The sequence below is a fragment of the Neopsephotus bourkii genome, unplaced genomic scaffold (genome assembly GCF_033783945.1).
Source record: "Neopsephotus bourkii isolate Nb327-2 ecotype Australia unplaced genomic scaffold, CSIRO-AGI_Nbou_v1 NB_1767, whole genome shotgun sequence".
In the NCBI taxonomy this organism is placed as follows: Eukaryota; Metazoa; Chordata; class Aves; order Psittaciformes; family Psittacidae; genus Neopsephotus; species Neopsephotus bourkii.
This window is the reverse complement of record NW_026902241.1, coordinates 4,401,286-4,423,547: the sequence shown is the minus strand read 5'-3', so window position 1 is coordinate 4,423,547 and position 22,262 is coordinate 4,401,286. Positions and strand designations below refer to the sequence as shown.

General features: G+C 40.1%; 1 protein-coding gene across 8 annotated transcripts in view; it reads left to right on the top strand.

The window, feature by feature from the left end:
• GRM1 (glutamate metabotropic receptor 1) overlaps positions 1-22,262 on the top strand; it is a 177,275-nt gene that overhangs the window by 101,371 nt on the left and 53,642 nt on the right. For all 8 annotated transcript variants that reach the window (XM_061378723.1, XM_061378722.1, XM_061378725.1 and 5 more), the window contains exon 4: positions 8,681-8,916. In XM_061378723.1, coding sequence (XP_061234707.1) covers positions 8,681-8,916 — 236 coding nt within the window. The remainder of the gene's footprint in view (positions 1-8,680; positions 8,917-22,262) is intronic.

Below are 22,262 nucleotides of genomic sequence, written 5' to 3'. Positions count from 1 at the left end.
TGCAGAAGAATAGAAGCCACTGAAGGAAAATTGTGGACTATTCTATGAAAGACAACATCTTTGAGAAATCTAAAGGCTTGAATCCAGGTATTTTTGAGCTCAGCACACTGATGAGATGGAAATGTGATTATAAGGCATTTCTCTCTTTTCCTGTTCCTCAGCACTGCAACAAACAAAGCAAAGAGAGGAGAAAGGAAATGTGCTGTCTCTTTTTCTGCTTGTGGTTAAGGAAGACATCTATGAATTCATGTTTCAGGAAGTGCAACAAATTCAAATCCAAGCATCCAGCAAGATCTGCTAGAGAGACATGGAGCAGAGAGGGCCATCGTTTATGTATTCTCTTTCCTACACGTATACCTGTACCTTTCCACCTGTTTTCGGAATGTTTCCTCTCTACATGGTATCTTTCCAGTCCTTCAGATACGACCCCAAGACTTGAGTAGCTTGCTGTTGGCTGGGGTAGGGGTAGGAAGCACTTTATTCCCCTTTATGCCTTTGTATGGGTCCACAGAGAAGCGCTCAGTGAGGCTTTCATGCAAAATAGAAGTCTTAACAAGAATATTTCTTTCTAACTACCCTCTCTGAAAAACGACTGCAGTTGAGTTCTCCATGGCAGGAACTGCCTGTTACTATCCATGTGCATTCTTCAGTAGAGTCTTCTTGCACCTAATTTGCAGCACAGAAGCATCAAGGGATAAAAAATATCCCCAGGAATTCATACAGAGAAGCAAAGATAAACCTTTTAATTTTCAGATATGGGTGTATTAATAAGATATAAAAAATCTTGGATTTGACTGCACATATTGGAGCCCAGGAACACCTTAAATGAAGCACAATGATAAGATTAAGGCTTCCTATTTGTTAGTGTTTGTTTAAAATCGGATACTCTCCTCGTCCTTACACATGTGCTTTCATTTGGAAAAGATACGGAGTTTTCATGATGTCTCACGTTGTGAGTTTCAAATATGCAGAGCAAGGATTCAATCCACTTGTTATTCTTGGGTGAAAGCATGTGTACAACTTTTGAAAAATCAGCTATTGCCTTAGAGAATATATGTATGGTTGCTTATTTTCCAAGATATGCATCATTGTGTACCCTTGAGAATGGTAAAACCTTTCCTGCATAAAAGCGGCAACTACATTGACAAAAAGCTGCACATGACAAACATGTCAAGAATCTTCGCAGTAAAGACTCCACAAGATAACGCCTGCATGATAGGCAGTTAAATTGCATTATGTAAATTGCATGCAAATTTATGCACCACATATGATAATTAAAACCTTTCTAAATACATATTTGCAAAATACAATCCATCATGGTCCGTGAGGTTATAATCTACATTTTTTAAATGAATGGTGCAAAAAGTCTGGAAAGTCACACAAAAGTGAATGATAATCATTTGAAACATAATGACCTATCATTTGTCAACTTAGGTTCTTCACAGAGTGTCACTCATTCAGAAAAATCCACTGATTCACTAAATAAAATTTGGAAGCCCTCAGCAGCAATTTCTGCTTGTGTAAAATGTAAGAACTAACGTGGTACTGTGACTGTGTTCCTTCAGTAGTCGTGGATGGGAAGCAAAAAATTACATATGAGCAATTATGAAAGAGAACCTGTCAAGAACAGAAAATTTACAAAGGAATATGACAAAGTGCTTGTAGAAAGTGGCCTTGGGAATTATTTTAAACTTGATCTTCCAAAATAGCACCTCCTGGAGGACATTAGAGTTGAAAACATTATGGATACATGTAGCTGCCTCTAAGGGAGCTGGGTTGGCTGATAAATCATACTGTCTCTTCCGGAATCACACTGGTGCTCTCTAGTGATGTCCAGCCCAAGCCCTGACCAGGGCTGACATGCTTTTCAATCTAGTCAGTGGCAGGATTACAACCCACAGTGGCATAGTAGCACTGTGTGATTTGTAAGTCTAAAATCGGTAACTGCACAGTCTGGCACCAAATGCTTCTCTTGTTCCTTCTCTTGTGTGTGGGGGAGATTGTTAAGGCAGCAATCTTCTCTCTCTCTTTTACTTTCCATTGCCCCCCTAGAAGGAGCTTCAGTGGTTTTCTCCTCCCGTTTCCAGCATGCAGAGCTGATATTCCCATGCTGCTCTCAGCTGATTAGTCAGGACTGACCTATGAAAGCAAACAACTAGGACAAATCTAGGGGCTGGAATTCAAGGTACATTTGAGCCCAGCTCAGTCTTGTGGGGAAATGGAACAAAGTCCCTCAGTACCTTGTGATGCCTACTGCAAGAGACAGGCAGCTCGAGAAGGTGATGACTCCTGCCTACCTCCATCCATGTCTGCAGGAGCAAAACTACTGGGCCCTCATTTTTTCTTTAAGCTGAGAAAATCTAGTGAATTTGATACTTCTGGTTTTAAGGAGGTTGATCACTGCTCAGCAAGTCTCAGGTTATAGCATGACAGTGTAGATCCTTTCAGCCTGGTCTTGCTAGCAGTGAGATACAGGCTTATCTGTAGCCATGGGACTTCTCTCAAGATTTCCAAGACTTGTTATACACGTAAAAGTAAAGCTGTGCTTTTTAGAAATTCATGATCTTAAGGTCCTTTCCAACCCTAACTATTCTATGGTTTGGCAAAGCTCTCCTGCTCTTCAATGCAAACATGTAGTACTGGTGAATTAGCTGAGTAAGTGTGAAAATGGCTTTTTGTTTCTCGTGTTTGAAATAATGCTTAATAACAGTAATGATTGGCACCTTGCAGCTGATACTAGTGACTGCTGTGATTGACTGATAATGCACAGGTGTAAACATGAAAGTCACTTTGCCATGTGCTGACTTGTGGATACTGGACAGTTTCAGTCTTCTTTACATGGCATCTCCTGCTTGAGGCATGATTATACAGACACTGAATGTCACTGGTAGAGCTCCTTGTTGCCGGAGAATAGGTCCATCCTCCTTCACAACAAGCTAACCATGGTTGTTTTTTTTTCCCAGTATGTCAGGCTGATGAAATAATTGTTTTAAAAGTGTGCTCCCAGAAGAGAACAGCTGAGCAGTCAGCTACAGTACTGTTGTGAATTGCTCCAGGCCTGGTTCTGCCACATGTGCTCGTATCAAGTATCAACACTGATTTTTTGGTGGAGCTGCCTATGAAATTATTTTGCCTGTCACAGTGATACTTTCTGGGTTGGCCTTATGGTGAGCTCTGAGTTTCTGTCCATTCTGCCAGAAGAGCAGGCAGGAGGCCGTCACAGTCGTACAACTCCTGCTTGCAGGCAGGAGAGTCCGTGTTGGATATTTCAGTGGGGTGCTGTCAGAAAAGACTTGTATAAAAAGTGAAAACATTTGCAGGCTTCCAGGTCTGACCAGCTCTGGAAATCCACAGTGCTGGCATTTATCAGAACCAAATAATAAATATTTAAACCCCATTTATCACTATTTAGGGTTTTGTAACCTTTTGAAATGTTTAGGGTTTTGTAACATTTTGCAATGCCTCTAAATAAGCAGTGGCTGAGCACCATACAGCAAGATGGTTTTGCACAAAGTACTTTCCAACTAAAATGTCGAACCCTTTATTTATATAATCCAGCATATAATAATTGCCATTAAAAATAGAAGTATTGACATATATAACAAAATGGCATAGCACATTATTAAATTTTGAATTCTTTGAGTGGCGCTGTCCTCATAGTTAAGTCTAACAGAAATTCAGCATAACAGCAGGCCAGCTGGCAGCCTTGACAGCAATGGTAAAGCAGCACTCAGAAATGTGCTCTACAGGGATGTGTATCAACATGACAAGGAAGGTATATTGACACGGGCTTTAGTTTTGTGGAAAGAAGAGAAAGGCAAGAATACAGACACTGATCCTTTTGTGTGACAATTATAGTCACCTGGTGCCCTGTTACCCTACTTGAGTGATATATCTGCAGGGAGCTCCTGAGAAGGTTGAAAGTGCAGAACAAGTGTTTCCATTTACATAGGTATGGCTATATGTAACATTGTTTTCAAAGTGGAAAAAAATACCTACTAGCGCAGGAACAGAACCTGTCCAAAAAAAAAAAAAAAGATGGAAATTATTTTAATATGATTGATCTATTTGGTTTTACAATGACAAGAGTATCTACCACAGGCAGAAGATTATTGTATAGAATATATATATATTATTGCATAGAATACATAGAATTTATAAGGACCTTTTTTATCTTAATTTCTTTTCTATATTTGATGACTTTGCCAATACCGCAGAAAAGTCTCATCATGAATGCAGACTTCTTAAGAAAACATTACCTCAGCTAATGCAAAGTGATGTGACAATGCTGCCAATAATGCAGCCCTCCACACAGAGGAGCGTGTGGTCAGATCAAACCTTACAAGGTGCAGGGACCAAATTGCCAGTGCCCATGACTGACAAACATGTTTCATTTATTTTACTTGTGAAAGGATGCCACCTCCCGCAGTAATCACAGGGCAAGTAGTCCCTATGAACAATACCATGTGTACTTTTTAATGTTTGTTTACCTATTTGGAAAAAGCATCTGGAATGTTAATTCTCTGGGTGCTGTTCTGGGAAACAGAGCAGAGCTGCTGTCGCATAGTTTAGGAGTTGAGACCTGAGCAGATGAAAATAGAAAGCCTGATTGCTGGTTGTCTCATCAGCCCTTGTGAAATGCAGTTGACAGTGTTCATGTTTGGGAAAGGAAATCAGAGACCCTTTACATTTCTCCTGGTGTTTCGAGTCACAAGAACATATGTGACTGCAGGTTGGGAAACATAGGGAGGCTATGATACTTAAGCCACAATTCAGAGATGTGCATTGTCACACTTTAACAGAATAGTGAACTGGTTAAGAAAAAAACAGCTTTTTTATTTTTCTTCCAACTTTACCTGTGATAATGGATAATGGACTTCTGAAGCTTGATGGGGTAGCTCTGGGCTTTCTTTTTTTCTGCCTGATTTTTGTTTGTGACTGAATGCTGAAATTTGGATTTGGCATCATGAATGTCAGCCCCCAGACTGGAACTTGTACTGAGAGTAGCTTCCAGAATATCATTGACCATTTTGATTGTGACAAACACCACAGAAACATAACAAAAGCAGTTCTTTCTCTCCTAAGCATGAACAGAGTGGTTGCTGGTTTGACACCCACGTGCTTTTCCCTCCCTCACTGTTGCTGTCTTAACACTTTAAGCCCCCTCACAGAGCTTCAGATCAACTGTTGCACAAGATACCTGTCACGTTTCAAGTCCAGACTGTCACACAAAGCCTACAGCAGACCCTCATCAGGGAGGGCAGATTGGCTGATAACTTTTGGCCACTTCCTGAAATCTGCAGGAAAGGCACTCAGAAAGGCAGTTTTGCAAGAAATGCTATGTGTGGTGCTATTGCAAATCAGCAGGATAAAAGAAGGAAAGTAGGTGTAAAGTACTCAGATCTGACAACAAAAGAATATTATGCGCTGCCTTTTTAAAATGAGATTTCATTTTTTCCATTTAAGAAGCTATTGGTCTTGTGATTCTGTCACTGACATGCACACTCGTCTGGACTTCAGTATTGTGCTGTTGCCCTGCATTAAAAATGTGATGATTTTTTTTTTTAACATTGTCTTCTGAAACACTATTCATTTATCCATATGGCACTAAGGATGCACAGCTCCCAGACAACCCTTCTTTCTTATATAAACAGTAAAAAGGAATATAGACGGAGATTATAACAAGAATTTAGGTCTCTAATAATCCTCACATGGCTCCTGGTAGGGGTGCACAGCCTGCCTGCAGCTGCCAGGATGGCAGGGCTCCCCTAAAAGACCAGAGGACTCCTTTTTGCTTCCTTGACTTTACTGAAAGTAGAGCAAAGCTCCCATAGGAACTTCAACACATATGAACTTTTTCTCTGATTCCAGTGCCTTTTCTTCACATTTCTCTGTACGCAAAATGGATTTCATGTATCAGACATATTTAACAATTTGAAGAAGAGAGAACAAAAAGCATTTGGTGCCAGAAAGGGACAAAGAAACATTAGGTGAGAATCTGTGTTCCAATTTAGGGGAACTTTTCTATCAGCTGCTCTCAGAGAACTTGAAATATACTTTCTCTTGCCTTTGCAAAGCTGCTGTGCTTTGCCTTCAGAGTGAATGTGGCAATTTTCCAAGCCAAGCTTACAGAGGATAAGAAATAATTCACTCAAATATTTGGCTGGTAGGAATTTAAGCAGTAAAGAAACTAGCTCCTTTCTAGAAAGTCTTGCAAAAAGTGGCCTGATTTACTTAATTTTTTTACTCACTAATATTTCTGCTTGAGTATACAGTTTGCGAGCCATAAACATTGTGACAAATAATGAAGTAATCATGCAATTAAGACTCAATTACTTGTGCTGTTAGAGTGAACTCTGGCTCAGTTTTTCCCACATAAGAAGAAATAAATATGATGTCTTTTTCTCTTGTGCTCGTTTATGGCTTGAATTATGTGAACACCAGAAATTTCATTCTCGTGGTTTTCCTTTTGTAGGGTTGCCTAGACCGTGCTCTACCATGAGGCAGTCAGGGTTCACAGAACATTTTACTAGTTGCTCTTAGCATGTGGGCAACTGATGACTGGGGGGATGCAGAGAGGATGAGCTGTGGCTTTTTTCTCTCTCCAAAACTGAAGTCTATTGGGGCAGGGAGCAGGGATGGGCAAGTTGTGGCTTTTGAATTCTGTGCACTCGTGTTGCAGTTCAAGTGCAGCTGTTGTGCTGAGGCTACGTGGTTATCATTTAGGCTATACAGGTACAAAAGCAGGAGCTAGGCAAGGCTCCATTGATGGCTGTGGGAAGAAGTGACCCAGCAGATACCGCCCTGTGGAGTTAGTCACTTTGGAATACCACATCATGCCCACCCCTGTTCTGCAGTGGGATGCCAGCCATCACTGCCACCCTCCTTTTGACCTACTCTCTGTGCCAAGCCCTGCTCTTTGCTCTCATACCACATGTGAGATGCAACATGCATACATGTGTATCTCATGCTGCTTGGCTGTATGAAGATACTGGTCGGTGATTTGTAAGCCCAGAAATTCTGGGCGGTTCTGCTGCAAGGCCTTAGCAAAGGTGAAAACAAAGAAGAAATCCTGGCTCAAAGGTGCCATGTAATGCCATCCTGAAGTATAACTTTGTTAGTCCCTGGGCCCAGGTCGAAAGGGATCTGTTAATCACTGGATAGGCTGCCGATGTCTCATGTCTTAGAATCATAGAATAGTTTATATATCTTAATATATCTTAAATAACTTCCTGTAATAGAGGCCTGGGTCGTGAGTCTCATATGGAAAACATTCAGTACATAGGATTTCCATGGATACCTGCTGTTATCTTCTAGGTGCCTACAGCTCAGATGCAACAGCTTATATAACTGTCAGCTAAATCATACAACTGTTCAGTCTGGTGGCTAGGGACCAAAGACTCGCATGTGCCCAATACACAGTCACTTTACACCTATTTGACTAGGACTTGCTACTTCCAAGACAGAGCTTGCTACTGCAATCTTGTCTTTTCCATGTGGAGTCCCAGGCAGCTGCTGAGTGTCTCATAAATGCCCTCAGCTGCTATGTCCTGCACCCCATGACTCTTCTGTGTAAGAGGCTTTTTTCAGTCTGTCTGAAATTCAGGATGCAAGCCTCTTTTGGGTGAATCAGAGATTTCTCTCTTAGTGCTCTGTCACATTTTTCTCCTTGAGCTCTTTGCCGCTACAACTGCTTTGTCTGTCTGCTTTTCACTGCAGCAGTACCACTGATTTGATTCTGAGTGGATGGAGCTAGATCTGAAGTGCCAGAATAATCTATTTCTCCCATCACATGTCTAGCATGTTAAAATTAAGCAATAGCCAACTTAATATTTGCACTTAAATTAGATTGTAATAGCAGTGTTCTTAGGGGACCCTAATAAGAACTAGACAATGACACTAAATCAATGGACTTCTTGTTATAAATACTAAACTAAAATTCAGATGCTAAGCCCAATAGACTTTGTTTGAACTTGTTAAAATTGGATTTCTACAAAATAATGTTGTCATGAAAGAGTTTCACCTTCAGGTTTTTAAAAGTATCTCTTACATGAGTAAAAAGAGTAAAATAGAAAAAGCATTGCTTTTTAAAAATATGTAAGGAAAAAAAAGATGCGTGTGTTAGCACACATCCCGTGCAGTGTGTGAATAACATGGTTTTCTTTTAAGTTTAATCCCCTTTAATGCTTATTCCTATTACATTTTCTCCCAATACAGTGTATTTCTCACTGTACGTTTGGTCTGAATTATTCTTCTAGCTGTACTGATATCTCTTCTTCAAAACATTAAGGATCTTGGCTCATTCCATAATTTCCTTTCCATCAATATTAATATTTCCATTTCCACCCTTTACAAGACAGCCTAAATAAGGCAGAATCCTTTCAGTCACAAAAACACCACGACAGAAGCTATGCCCAAAACCCTTTTCCAGAGAGAAAAGGGCAAGTCCTCATCATTCCCGGTGAGTTAATAAGGACTCTGTATGAAATCAGTCAGACTGGTCATTACGGGTCTCCATCACTGCGCTTTCTTCTTTCCCTCTCTGCCTGACTTTTAAGTATATGTTCAGATTTCCCCAAAATCTCTTGCTTCTGAGGGTGTTGACCTGCTTTTTGCTGGTTGCATTTTTAAAACAACTTCTTGTATTTGTGTAATAAGTGTTTTTTTTGCCTCTTTTCAGTGACGGTTGGGCAGACAGAGATGAAGTCATTGAAGGTTATGAACCTGAAGCAAATGGAGGCATCACTATCAAACTGCAGTCTCCAGAGGTCTTGTCATTTGACGACTACTATCTGAAGCTGCGCCTGGACACCAATACCCGCAACCCCTGGTTTCCTGAGTTCTGGCAGCACAGATTTCAGTGCCGCATCCCAGGGCACCCACTAGAGAATCCCAACTTCCAGAAGAACTGCACTGGTAACCTGTCAACTATTTCCTCGTTGAATCTCTGCTCTGGAAAAGTCGTTGTTTTTTTTGTTTTGTTCTGGGGTTTTTTTGGTTGATTGGTTGGTTTTGAGTTATTTTTTGTTTTGTTTTGTTTTTTAATATATAAATCACCAGTGAAAAGTGCCAACCCCAAATTGTACAGATATAAATCCCAGCTCTAGCACGAGCATGTCCAGCTCTGGTTTCACAGCCTCTTCTCAATTTAGTTCTGCCCTGTGACAGAGTGACTTGTTCCCTTTTCATGTTTTAGGCCTATACTGAGGCTGACAAGAGTATCCAGTTTTGTAATATGTCTTTTAAAAAATAAGTAACCATTAAATTTTAAGAAAAGTAGGAACAAATTTAAGCTATTTTTTCTGAAGTCAGCTTTTCTGAATAGCTGAGTAACAAGCTTATGTTTCCACTATATAGCATTTATCTAAACCCCACGCTGTCTTACAGATAGAAGTAGATCTCACCTTATAGCAAAAGAAGTGTAACTGTGCATAGACAAGTTTTCTTCCATTGTAGAATCTGAAAAAAGCATTTCAGTAATTTATTAGTAAATTGAGATTTTTGTAAAATACTTGCTGAATAATTTTTTTTCAAGTATTTTGTTTGTAGTTTGCAAATGTTTCTAGTCAAAAAGGTACACTCTGATAGTAAGGAAGTTACTGTACTAGAAAGAAAACTAACAAAGCCTGGTGTCCCTTGGTTTTCTGTTCTGTTCTTTACATCTCCACCTCTTCTATCCAATAGCAATAATCTCAGTTGGTTTTCATGTGCTCCTGAGCTTAATTTTCATAGTGTTTCTAGTTCTTCCTTTCTTCATTAGTAACTCTGAACAACAGCTTCCACACTACCTTTTGTTTTCTCCCAGTTGTCACTGACTCAAAACTTTCTTAACCTGCTGGTGGACAGACAGGCTGGCCCATGTGGGTGCTGGGTGGCTAACAGTAAGACAGATGGGCTAAATCAATGTTGAGGTTATACTGATATTTTTTACTCAAAGGAGTCATTAGCTTTGGACTCTACCAAAATGTTAATTTATGGTATATAGATTTAATTGGCTTTGAGACTGCTTCAGCTCAGACAAAGGAGTTAATATAAGCAAACAAGGGCAAAGATTACTAAGGAGAGGTTGAATGCTTGATGCACAGTGCAAATGCATAGCCTGCCTTCTTAAGAAAAGAAACTTTAGATTATATTGCTTTGTTCATTCCATTCACATGAATTTCTGCTGATACTCTCTAAAAAGGTCTCCTTCAGAGGAGTCTCTGCAACTGTTGTAAACACTGCTAGTTTGTTGCACAGCCTCTGTTCGGTTATGAAACTAAAAACTTTAGTCTGAACCAGCATAGTCATTCTTCATCTGCTTCATCAGAGGCAAATACCAGCCGGCAAGTTCAAAATGATCGAGATGGGGCACTTCTGCACTGAATGTGCAGATGAGTTTTCAGATAGTGGTTGCTGTAGACTCTAAAATTGTACTTGAGCCAAAAAACAGTCAAACAAATTCATGGAAGAAAATTAATGAGGGCCATTTTATGGAGAAAAGCAAGCAAGCATACTTACTAAACCTGAACCACCCCAGACTGGCTCGGGACATCCCGGGGTTGAAGCCAGTGGACACTGGAAAGGATGCTGCAGAGGTACTATTACATACTTGCCATGATGTTCTGTACTTCTCAAAGTTTCAGGTATTAGAGACAGGAACCACTACATTCTGATAATACTAGTGGAATACAAGCCCATTTGTCTACATTGGTAGACTCTGACAGTAAACAGTCACAATTCAGTCACCCAGACTTCTTCCTCTACAAAGCTGTAAGTTTTTGCATGAAGCCTCAAAATGTGCAATACTTCTTAGGCTTTGCTGAGAAGCAATCAACTCTTAAATTTGGCAGTGAATAACCCTCAGCTTATCACACACAATGAAGAAGCTCAGAAAAATCTCAAATCACTGAACAGAAGCACCAAAAAGTACCTATTCCCAGTAATGGTGTACCTACAGAATCAAGAGGCCTACATGTCCCCAGCAAGTCTGGGGGCAAGAAAATACTGTATTATTTTTTCTTTAACTTCACAAATCTGACTGGTGACTGTCTGGCATCAACAGAATTTTCTGCACATGTTTTTATCTGACCTTTCTGCAAGGTTAAGAATGTAATTTCAAATGCTAACAGCTTCAAGGCTTGCTGGTGGAGCCTTTCTCTCCAAGAAGTTATAGTAGACAGTGCCAAGAAACTGCTGCCTTTGCTTCTCACAGGTTTGGAAGCAGACCTTTCTACAAACCCTCTGCAAAAAAGAGTCTGAATTACCTCTCCCCTCTTTCGCAAATTATCTCCATGCACAAACTTGAAGGGAAGGATCCATGCTGCTCAATAAATCATAAGCACTAATATTTGAAATCCATTAAAAGTGCCAGTAGACAAAGTTCTGACTTCTTTGCAGTACTACAAATTTAAGTACTTCTCCTCCTACTGCATCACCCCAGGAAAATTATCTGTATTCAATACTAGTAACAAGCACCTTTACTCCATTATAGCTAAGAGCTTTCACTCTTGCCTTACAGTATTCCATCAATATTCCTGTAACAAGGTACGTAGGGTCCTGCATTATGGAAAAAGCTGAGTCCTCTGTGGTCCCAGGAATCCGTGCACATTATTAGCATGGGCAGTCACCATCTCTGGAGCCTGATCTGTTCTGTATTCCAGAAGTGCACTGGTAGTCCTTACTGAGAACAAAGCAGACCCATAATTTTCAAAGTCAGCAAACTGCTCAACTTCATCTTCCATGTCTGGAGAGTCAGCATCTTGGGAAACTAGCTAATGAAAAGGAAAAGCAAGGACAAAAATAGTTGTGATATTTAAGGGAGCATTGTGTTTGTGTTTACCCGGCACTAGGTTGCCTAGGAGCACCCAGAAACAAAGGAAAAGGATGTGTTGTTCTCCAATTACTTTAATTTTAAAAGATTCAGAATACTTGGGTTTATCCATTTTGAAAAGGAGATTAATGGCAAAGTCTGTATTTGAGAATCTTCAGTTGCTGTCTGCCCAGTATAATTTGCTCATATACACCATAATCACTTTACTGAGTCATTTATTCAGAATTGCCACTGGAATGTAAAGTTCAATTTTTAGCATTCATGGATAGGCAAGGATTTCTTCTCAGGCAATTATAGCTGCTGCATTTGCAATTTCTCACACCTTGTTACTGTTGAGTCAGCACTAGCTTGGGATTGCAGACTGTCTATGAAGCAAGGGAAAGCCCATTCCTAGAAATCTCCCTTCTCTGATGACAAAAGCTACTGCTTGAATTTCCTTATTCAGTTCCTAAGAAGACTGATGATGTCCTTCAGGAATGCTCATGTTCCACTGAGCTCTGAATATACATGTGTATTTTGTGGGAAGGAAAGTTTCTCTCTGAATTAAGTATTACTGGAAGGATGCAAGTCCAAGGGCATTCTACTCTGTGAAGTCTGTGGGATGCCTAACAATTTTCCATGTTTTCAGAATAGCTTATCTGGATGACCTATGTCTACGTAGTAGTAGCACAAATTCTTGGGAAAAGAAGACAGTCATCAAGAGTATCAGTGACTGCTCTTTTGGATTATCCCTGCTTGCAAAAATTGAAGAACTTAACCTTTCACACTTGGGTGGCAGCCAAATGAGTTGGGAGCTGGTTTTGACTAATTCCTTGCTAATGTTGTAGCAAAAAGCCTCTCATTTAGAAACTTTCTTGTATGTAGACGTATGGATCTGGCTGGGATAGAGTTAACTTTCTCCGCCGCAGCTCTCATACTGCTGTGCTTTGCATTTACAGCTAGAAAGGTGTTGATAACACACCAGTGTTTTGGCCACTGCTGATCAGCGCTTGTACATGATGGAGGCTCCCTCCACTTCTTATTCCCCTTTTCCCCTGTCAAAGACAGTAGGCTGGGAGTGGGCAAGAGGCTGGGAGGGGTCATAGCTAGCACAGCTCACCCAAACTGACCAGAGTTCCCATACCATGTAATGTCATTCTACGCCAGGAAAGCTAGGAGAAAGGATGGGGTCAGAAGGGAGCATTTATTTTTAGGGCTTTTGTCTTCCAAAGAAACTACTACATACTGATGCCCAACTTCCCAGGAAGTATCTGGACATCACCGGCTGATGGAGGTAGAGAATCTTTTTGTTCTTTGTTTCCATGCATGGCCTTTGCTTTTCTTTATTAAACCCCCCTTTATCTCGACCTACAAGGTTTTATTTTCTCTCCCTTATCCTTCTGAGGAGGGGGAGTGAGAGAGTAGCTTGGTGGCCACCTGCCAGCCAGCCAAGGTCAACACACCACAGTAGCAAAGAGATACTTGTCATGACCATTCACCTGTAGTTTCCTTGATAGGATAGCAGGCCCAAACCACTTCCAGCACAGCTCATAAACTGCCCATGCCACTATGGTACTTTCAGCTTTTTCCATATAGAAGCTACATTCTTTAGAAAACAAAGCATATCCTGCAACTCTGCATGGACCCCTGACTCGTGATATCACGCCATTCTTCATACCCTTCGAAGGAAAAGTCAGGACAGATCAGACTGTTTTAGCACGAACAGGAAAAAAAAAAAAGAAAAAGAAGCTGTTTCTGAATTGGAGATACTAAGAAGCTACCTAAATCAGGGTGGATCTGACATTAAGTTCCCTTAGCACACAGCCCAAGCAATAGTCACAGCTTGTTTCTGTTCATCAGACAATTCAGCCTTTTCCGCATTTTGGAAGTTGTATGGAGATTGTACCCTGACAGCAAATGGTAGACTGGTGATAGACTACATGTCAGGCATACACAGTTCAGGTACCCTTCCAACAGTTCTGTAGGATGTTTTCTCTTTCCTGATCTGACAGAAATAGCCTGAATGGAAGTGGTTTTCTCCCCACAAAACTACAGTGACAAATATTTCTCCACTGGACTTGCTGACCCCACACAGGCCAGAATTAAATGCCAGTCTCACTCTCGCAGAAATGGTATAGAATTCAGAGTAGCGTAAACACTTGTACAGAGGTCTAACTACTGTTTTACGGAATGGCCTGATTCACCTCGTGGCAGATAATACAATGGTTGTAGTTTATGAAAATGACTTTTGATGAGTGCTTCTCTGCACAACAAGAGACAGTTATGGAATTGGTTATGGAACTGATGCAAACATCAGATTATGCTCGCAGCAGTTCATCTGCTGGGACAACAAAATACATTGGCAGGCTATCAACACAGACATTTTTCAGCAGAGCAAAGTGAAGCAAACTGGGCAATTCATGATTCAAGCACTGATTCAATTGATCTTTGAGGAGGATTATTTATCAGTGAATGTATTTGTGGTGGACAAGAACAAGAAATGTAGTTGTTTGGGTTTTTTCCAAAGTAGGTCCAAGCTCCCTGTAGGTTGCTTACTCATGCCTTGGTCATGCCATAACGATTGGTTTATCTACTAATTCCTGTCCTGATTGAAAAGAACTACAAATGATCAGTCTGAGTTCAGCCAGAGTCCCAGAATCACTGAGTCAGAAGGGAGCTCAGAGAGACTGCAGTCCAACTGCCTGTTCAGAGCAGGGTAAGCTGTGAGTTTGGACCAGGTTGCTCAGGAATTTATTCACTGGGGCCTTGAAAGCCTCCAAGGATGAAGGTGGTATATCTTCTCTGGGCAGCATGTTCCACTGCTTGAATGTGAAAAAGTTTTGTCTCATATCCAGTTTCAACCTCTTTTTTTTCAAGTTATGCCTGTCATCTCTTACACTCCCACCATGCTTCACCATGAAGAACCTGTCTCTCTCTTCTCAATAACCACCCCACAGGTATTGAGGGGCTGTTGTAAGGTTCCCTTGCAGCCATCTCTTCTTCAGGCTGAATAAGCCCCAGTCCTTTGGCCTGTCCTCAAAGGTCAAAGACTACAGCTCTGCATCATTTTGATGGCCCTCTGCTGAATATGCTTTAGGTTATTAGTGTCTTTCTGTATTGGGGTTCACAGTCTGTGAATCCAATGCAATAGTCTAGATGCAGCCTGATGAGTGCAAAGCAAATGGTGGCGGTAGTAGGGAGGCAATTATATGCCCCAGTCACTGGCTGTGCTATCAATACAAGTCAGGATGCTGCTTGTCTTCATTCCTGCCAAGGATTTGTATGGCCACCATATTCTTGTGTCAAATCTGGTTCTAAGAAGTTGTATCTTTTCCCATCTTCTTTCTGCATCAGCAAACTTGCTTAGACATAAGCTTTCATTGCACCCTGGATCTCCAGCATATATCTTCACAGCTTTTCAAGTCATGGGTAGAGCATAGTAATGGTAGCAGAAAAGAGCTTGTGAGGAAGACTAAACATTCCAGAAAAGGCGTTTATGCTTTGGTATGAATAATGCAGTGTCATACTTCTTGAGACAAAAATTGCAGGGAATATAGATTGTATTGTGACTGTAAAGACCTTGAATTATTCACTTTGTTTGGTATAGTCATAATTTGAAAGAGATGAGCATGGTGCAGCGGTGTTTTAGGTATCAGAGACCCACGCAGCAGCACATACAAAGAGCAGTGCAGTGTTACAAGAACGCCAGTTCAAATACAGGAGTAGTACAGTTATACTGGTGGGACATTATACCCAAGCTACTAAATCAAATCATTTCAACAAATGTTTCTGGAGCCAGTTTGACCCGTTTGCCTCTAGTTACTCTTTCTCTGAAAAGCATCCTTAAGCGTTTGTCACCATTGCCATCCACTCATAAAAAAAGTAACAGGTCTTATCTCATCCAGACTTAGACAGAGTCCTTGCAGTTTTGGTGAGGTTGGGTTTTTTTTCTGGCATAGGATAATAATATCTTTTTAGAAAATCTACAGAGTGTCTCCTCATGCCTCTCATGATGCTTATTTTCCTGTATTTGTCTGTGAAGTTCTCCTTGACTGTACTTATTAGGAAGATAGAAGACTGTTGGCTGGCCTGTTCCCACCCTTTTGTAAAAACCCAAGTTTTGTACTTGGATAATACATCTTTCAGACCACATCCAGTCCATCAGCAACGCAGTTCAGAGTTTCGCTTACTCAAGGATTTTTTTTTTTCTCAAGACCTATCTCATTTTTGATGGGTTTGTATCAGATAACATGGGTCCCTCATTTTCTTATCAGTGGACAAAGAAGTCCAGGTTGTGTCCTTGGTTTTTTTTCCTACACTTTGTTGAAATGGTGAATGCATTTCTAGTGAGAGTTGATCTGAGTGTTTATCAGTGTTTCAGGTTATGTGCAAGTTGGACAAATTACATCCAGCAGACATTATTAGGGCTCATTCTGCAGTATCACAACTGCTCATGGGTGCTTTTCTAAGAACATTACTTTAATCTCAATATCTGCAAGGCTCTCCTTGGACCACCTGTCCCATGAGACTTTGCATCAGTAAACATAGTACGGTAGGAGCTATTTTTGCTACAATAGGTCAAAATAAGACAATAGCCTGAGTGCACACTCTGTCAGATCAGTCACTGTTGGTAAATCACTTGTGCAGAATATAGGGAGACACATTCATAAGATTTTGAAGAAGGAAGCGAGCTATTGACATGCCATAACTTCTTCAAGATGTCATGGCATGTCAATAGCTTCTACCTTATGTATCCTGCAACTTACCCTCCCTAACTCATGCTTTGGATTATATACTTTGTATATATACTTAGTTCCCTGAAGCAGAGGAGCTGAGTCCTGTGTCACTGTCCTTGTTCTCAGTATGAGGCAGGAGAACCTAGAAGCCACCCCACAGTAGTGATCAAAAAATTATCTTAATTTCATGGGCACTTAGAATGAAGGCTATTAGAGACAACTTGTCTGAAAGAACTCTAGTTGCTACACTTTTTAGTCAAGGCTTTTTTACAGCACATAAGGCAGGAGAGCTGTAGTCTCATTTTATGTCCCAGACAAGGTGACAGACAGCTTTTAAGGCTTAAAGAAGAGGAAGATTAATAATGTGTTTATCTGTGATAAATCATATGAATTATTCAGAGAAGATGGCCAGATTTTTGTTCATTTGCTTCTAGTTCTTATTTCTGTGTTGGGAAGACAGCAGCTACACTTATCTAAAATTTTATGTTCCCAGAGATACTTCTAAACCAAGCTGTCTATCAAAATACAATACCAATAAATATTTTCCTCCTTTTAGTATCCATGCAAAAATGACATCATCATGAAATGAAGGAAAGAGGTGATATACATACACATCTTTGTAAATAGCATAGAAGACAGTTTGCAGAACACGTGTTACAACAGGATATGACAAAAGCTTTCTGAATCTAGTATTTACACCTACATTTTCCATTGTGTCTTTTAACAATCAAAGTTTCCACTTCTGGGATTAAATAATTTCTTAGGTAGGCTTGTAACATCCAGTCTTCTCCATTACATTAGTAAACTGCTGGTGCTGCAAAGGAACAGGACACATGAATCATGCTCCCTTTTTCTTCCCTGGAACTCCTATCTCCTGTGCCTGAAGAGCAACTGGGCACTCCTGACTGTTCAAAACAGCCACAGGTTCTTTGAACTTGTATCAATAGCATGATGAGGATGAAAGCACACAAATTAATTGACTTATTCCCAGAAATCAACTGCCTATGCAGGTCGCACATCAGAACATTTAACCTATACATAAGCATTTAACCAGGTCAATAAGTAAAACAGATGAAATAACAGGTAACTGGCCTGAAGACAAGGCCAATTGCCTTCTGTCAGCACTTCCTGGTCTTTTGTTAGATCTTATCTTCACCTTCCTTATTTACCTGTAGGTGGAAATTTTTAAACTCAGCTTCCAATTTTGTGGCAGCATTACCCCATAAATACAGGTACAAAGGAGACACAGTAGAGGCTAACATGTAGGCACAAACCCACAAGATGATTCCTTCACTCACACAGGTCTAGCTGCAGACTAGAGATACCCTTTGTGCGCAAGGATACGTGCTGAAAAATAGAGGTCTTAAAACAAATGTGGGGGTTCTTCATAGGTCTTGGGGAAGCAGTGGTATAGAACAATAAATGGTGAGAATGAGTAGTAAAACTTGAATCGTGCAAACCACAAACTGTCCTACTCAGAATAAGCTGTATTGATACACACAGGGAGAATAACCTGGTGGAAGATGTGTGCTCCAAAGAGTAGCACCACCAGAATAAATTTTTGTCTTCCCACTCATAGTGGGAGGTCTGGGGGAGCACAGGAGTCTGCTAGTGTGGAGGGAGCTAGTTAAAAATAGTGAAAGCAGCTACTACAGGTAGGCTGGGCTGCTGATTGAGCCAGAGAGGGCCACTGCAGCACAGCAAGGTGTGAGACAAGTAAATTTCCAAAGATTTCCTTCAGCTCAGATTTTTGAGATTCATATAATAGAAAGCAGCTTTGGAGGAACCTGTAAGTTTGAACCTTTAATTTAGCTCTGCATTCGGGCTCAGCTATATAACAATGGAAAATCAGGGCTGTTCTCATCAAAGCACTCTACACATCATGCTATGCCGTGTAGTGTCTACTTTCTGCAAAGACCGGTTCACTCTGCCTGTTTTTCCAGGTTTATTTTGCCTAAAATTTTGCATGACAGGGTCCCATTTTCTTGTGAGATCTCAAGTGCTCTCAAGTACTTGAATAATTTGGGTTTGGCTGTGCTAATAGCCCTTTTTTCCTGCGTTGTCACATTTAGCTATACCCAGGAAAAAAGGAGCTATATTAAAATGAATACCTGGAAAATTCTTTCAGATTCAAAAGCATACTGCTTCTGTTTTTTCTATTGAATTTAATGTATGAATAAGGATTAGGGCTACTTATTTTATCATCTGATTTGCTTAGCTCTAGTTCGCTGCTAATCAGAGATGCATTGTCCTCGTGCATTTGTCATTCAGAAGCTTCTAATCTTAGCATAGCTTTAAAATGAATCTTTTCTGTGACAGTGCACTTGAACACAGTTCTAGGCATATGTCCAGTTAAGGAGAACATAAAGTAGATTGTGATCTGTATATTTGCAATTAATGTATTGCATACTGCAATGGTTACAAGGAAATATATGGATCCTCCTACCAATAATTTCAAAACTATGTTTAATTTAACCAAAATCTGTGAGTGTTCTCAGCTAAATTATAACATGGCTCAAATAGACACTACTTAGGGTGACAGAGGCCACTTTACCAGAGCACCTTCAGCAGCTCTGGTGGGTCGTGGGAAGCAAGGAGTGTCCCTGAGAGCAATTATGTGGCTGAAGGGCTGCTGTGTAGTCTGGATGTGCAGCAATTACTCACATTGCATGTGTGAAATCCACGCTATTAGCATGCAGACATGTGGTTCCAGGAAACTAGCTTTTAGACAGAAGGTTTCTTATGTGATGATATGGTTTATTCAAACAAACCAAACCAAACTAAAAAACCCCACAATGCAAAAACAACAGTAAACTTGGCAAAGGATTAATTTGGAGGGAGCTATACTTCTGCAGAGGTGAGACACATTGGTTTTCATACTGATTTATGCTTGGTCAGCTAATGTTGGTATTTTTAATACCACTTTAACATTGAAAACAGAGGTGTGGAATAAATGGTTTGTTCTTTTAGAATAATGATAAAAGAAAGCCGATAGTACTGGCTGGTGGGTGGTACACTGTCATGCAGGATTTCTGAAACCCATCTTAAAACAGTAGTGTTTTAAAGCATGATAAATATTAGATATCTTTCCTGACTGTTCCTCAGACTTGTATAGAACCACTGGAATCTGAAATAGGAAAAGACCAGTTAGGCCAGCTAGCTTGTGCCAGCTAGCCATAGACTGGTATCCTACCATGAGGGGAGTACTTGGTCTGTTGTTAACGTGAGATCCTGAGTCATATCTTATAGAATCATAGAATCATAGAATAGTTAGGGTTGGAAAGGACCTGAAGATCATCAGGTTCCAACCCCCCTGCCATGGGCAGGGACACCTCGCTGTAAACCATATCACCCAAGGCCTCGTCCAACCTGGCCTTGAATATCCTCAAAGCTCTCAGGATCTCATGTCCATATACTGACAACCAGGAGTTAGTACTTAGATGTTTACAGGTCTAAATCAATGGCCAGAAAAGACTGTCTTCCATTTGCTGTCTTTATGGTAGATAGGAACACAGCTCTCCAGAGAGCACGATTTAATGAATATGTGTAGTTACTATTTTCATCATATTTTTTCACTCTGATCTAAAGACCCTAATAGTTTTGGGTGCTGTCCTGGTGCTGAATTTTTAACATATATCGAGACTAGATTTCTACTAATTTCTTTGCCCCGTTCAGAGGTAATGATTTAGTTAACATGAAGGTTGGGGTTTGAACCATCATTTTCTGATGTAGATATCCAAAATTAGGCTGCTGAAGTGCATGCTCTGGGACCTAGATAAATTGGCCTGATTTTTAAGGGTACAATTCTCACATAATTCCCATAGAAGTCAACAGCAGCTAGTTCAGGTATTAATCAAGTCAGTTAATTAGGTGCCTGAATATGTATTCAAGTTCCTAATTTAAGATCTAAGGTGGTTAATGTTCTGAAAGCTGCAGCACAATTACTGAGTTCTGTCTCTTTCAGATAGTCTTGGGCTTCATAGGAAGAGCATGATGCTTGGAATTTAATCAGTCCTATTTCCCGTGCTTTTCATTTTTTCATTGTGTGTTATAACAGGATCTCTGTAAGGGTATATGACTCAATTTTTTGTTTGTTTGCTTGTGGGTTTTTTTAAGAGTGAAAGCATGATTAAAGCTAGCCAAATAACATTAAAATCTGCAAATATTTCTTTACCTTTGTAAGTAAATTAGATTGCAAGGATGTTCATTCCTGTCTCATGTAAGAGTAGCGCAACTCATTATCCGCTAGACTTGTTCCAAATAACAGATCTGTTAAGAATAGGAGTTCTAAATATGTCTTTAATGGAGTGTGAAAGTAAGTCAGCAAGGTTGTGTAGCTATTTGACGGAGGGGGGAAGACTGCAGGCTGGGCTTTCTTTCTCTTTAATTGTTTCTCCACAGGAGTTAAGGTCATGTAGAAAATAGTCTCTGTGGAATTCTGTCCTGAGAGAGACTTGGTCAGGATTCAGGATGGCACTGGAGGAAATCTGCAAAGAAAGCAAGAGAAGCAGGCATATCCAAGGTCTCTGTGATAATAAGGTATTGGGACCCTACAGAGTCTGAGAAAGAGGTTCAGAGAAGGTTTATTGTTGGACTGAGAGTGACAGAAGAAGCTATAGAATACACCGTAAATGTCACAAATTAAATTCCCTGTTGTCATATTCCCAGGAAAGGGGAAAGAAGAAAAGAAGAGAAAATAATTTCAGAAAAGAAAGAATCAAAGTCAAAGAATAAATTGGTGCTGGGGGATCTTGATGCCAGATGAGAGTATGACCTCTGCCCAGGATCAGGCAGGGCAAAAGCCCTCTTCCATTCGCATGGATTGTGAATTTTCTATTAGAATAACTGTGCTATTGCCTATGTCCTTTCAATGAAAAGTTGAGCTTGACCATTCAAATGCTTTTGTCAGCAGTAAACTTTAGTCAGCTAATGAAACGATAGATTTCAAATGCTATATTGGGACTTGAAATCAGTGTCTGCTGATTACATGTGCAAGCCATTCAATCAAGGAACAAAAAAAAAAAAATCAGCTGGCATATTTTATTCTTGTTTATAAGATGTAATATTCATTTCTAATTAAAATAGGAGCAGAGAAATAATGTCTTCCTGCAGAAGTTAAATAATAATTTCAAATAAATAATAGAACATGCTGTGGTCATTTTGCAGGCGGTTTGTACACAGTCCAGCTTTTAAGGAAAACAAATTAGTCATAATAATTATTTGTTAAGCTCTCATAATAATTACCTTCTGTCTCTAGGAAAGTCATTGGAATCACTTCAGATTATCCTTTATGTTGCCTTTTTCTACAAAGAACACGTCGTTGAATGTTATGTCCTATCTGAGTTAGAGTAGATTTTTTAAAAGCTTAAACTCCTTCCAACATGATGGGTCCCCCAAGTACAGAATCACATACAGAATTTTATTGATTTTTAGTTTTAAGCCTAAGAAGGTACTAAGAAGCTGCTGTCATTCCATGCCAGATTCCTGGTCAGTTCTTCCAGTAGGTGATCATAGTATTTTATTTGGGGATGAATTTCCAGAAGCTAGAAAGGCCAAATATTGATCATATTAAGCTATGATCATAAAATAGCTTAAATACATTTACAACATACTTACTTCACTGCGGAAAAAATTCCAAACATCTTCATTAGAATGTGCATAATAACAAATGTTCATAATTTTATGTGGACTATGGCAGTTGTAACTACAGTCCCAGTTTAGCGCATGCATTCAGC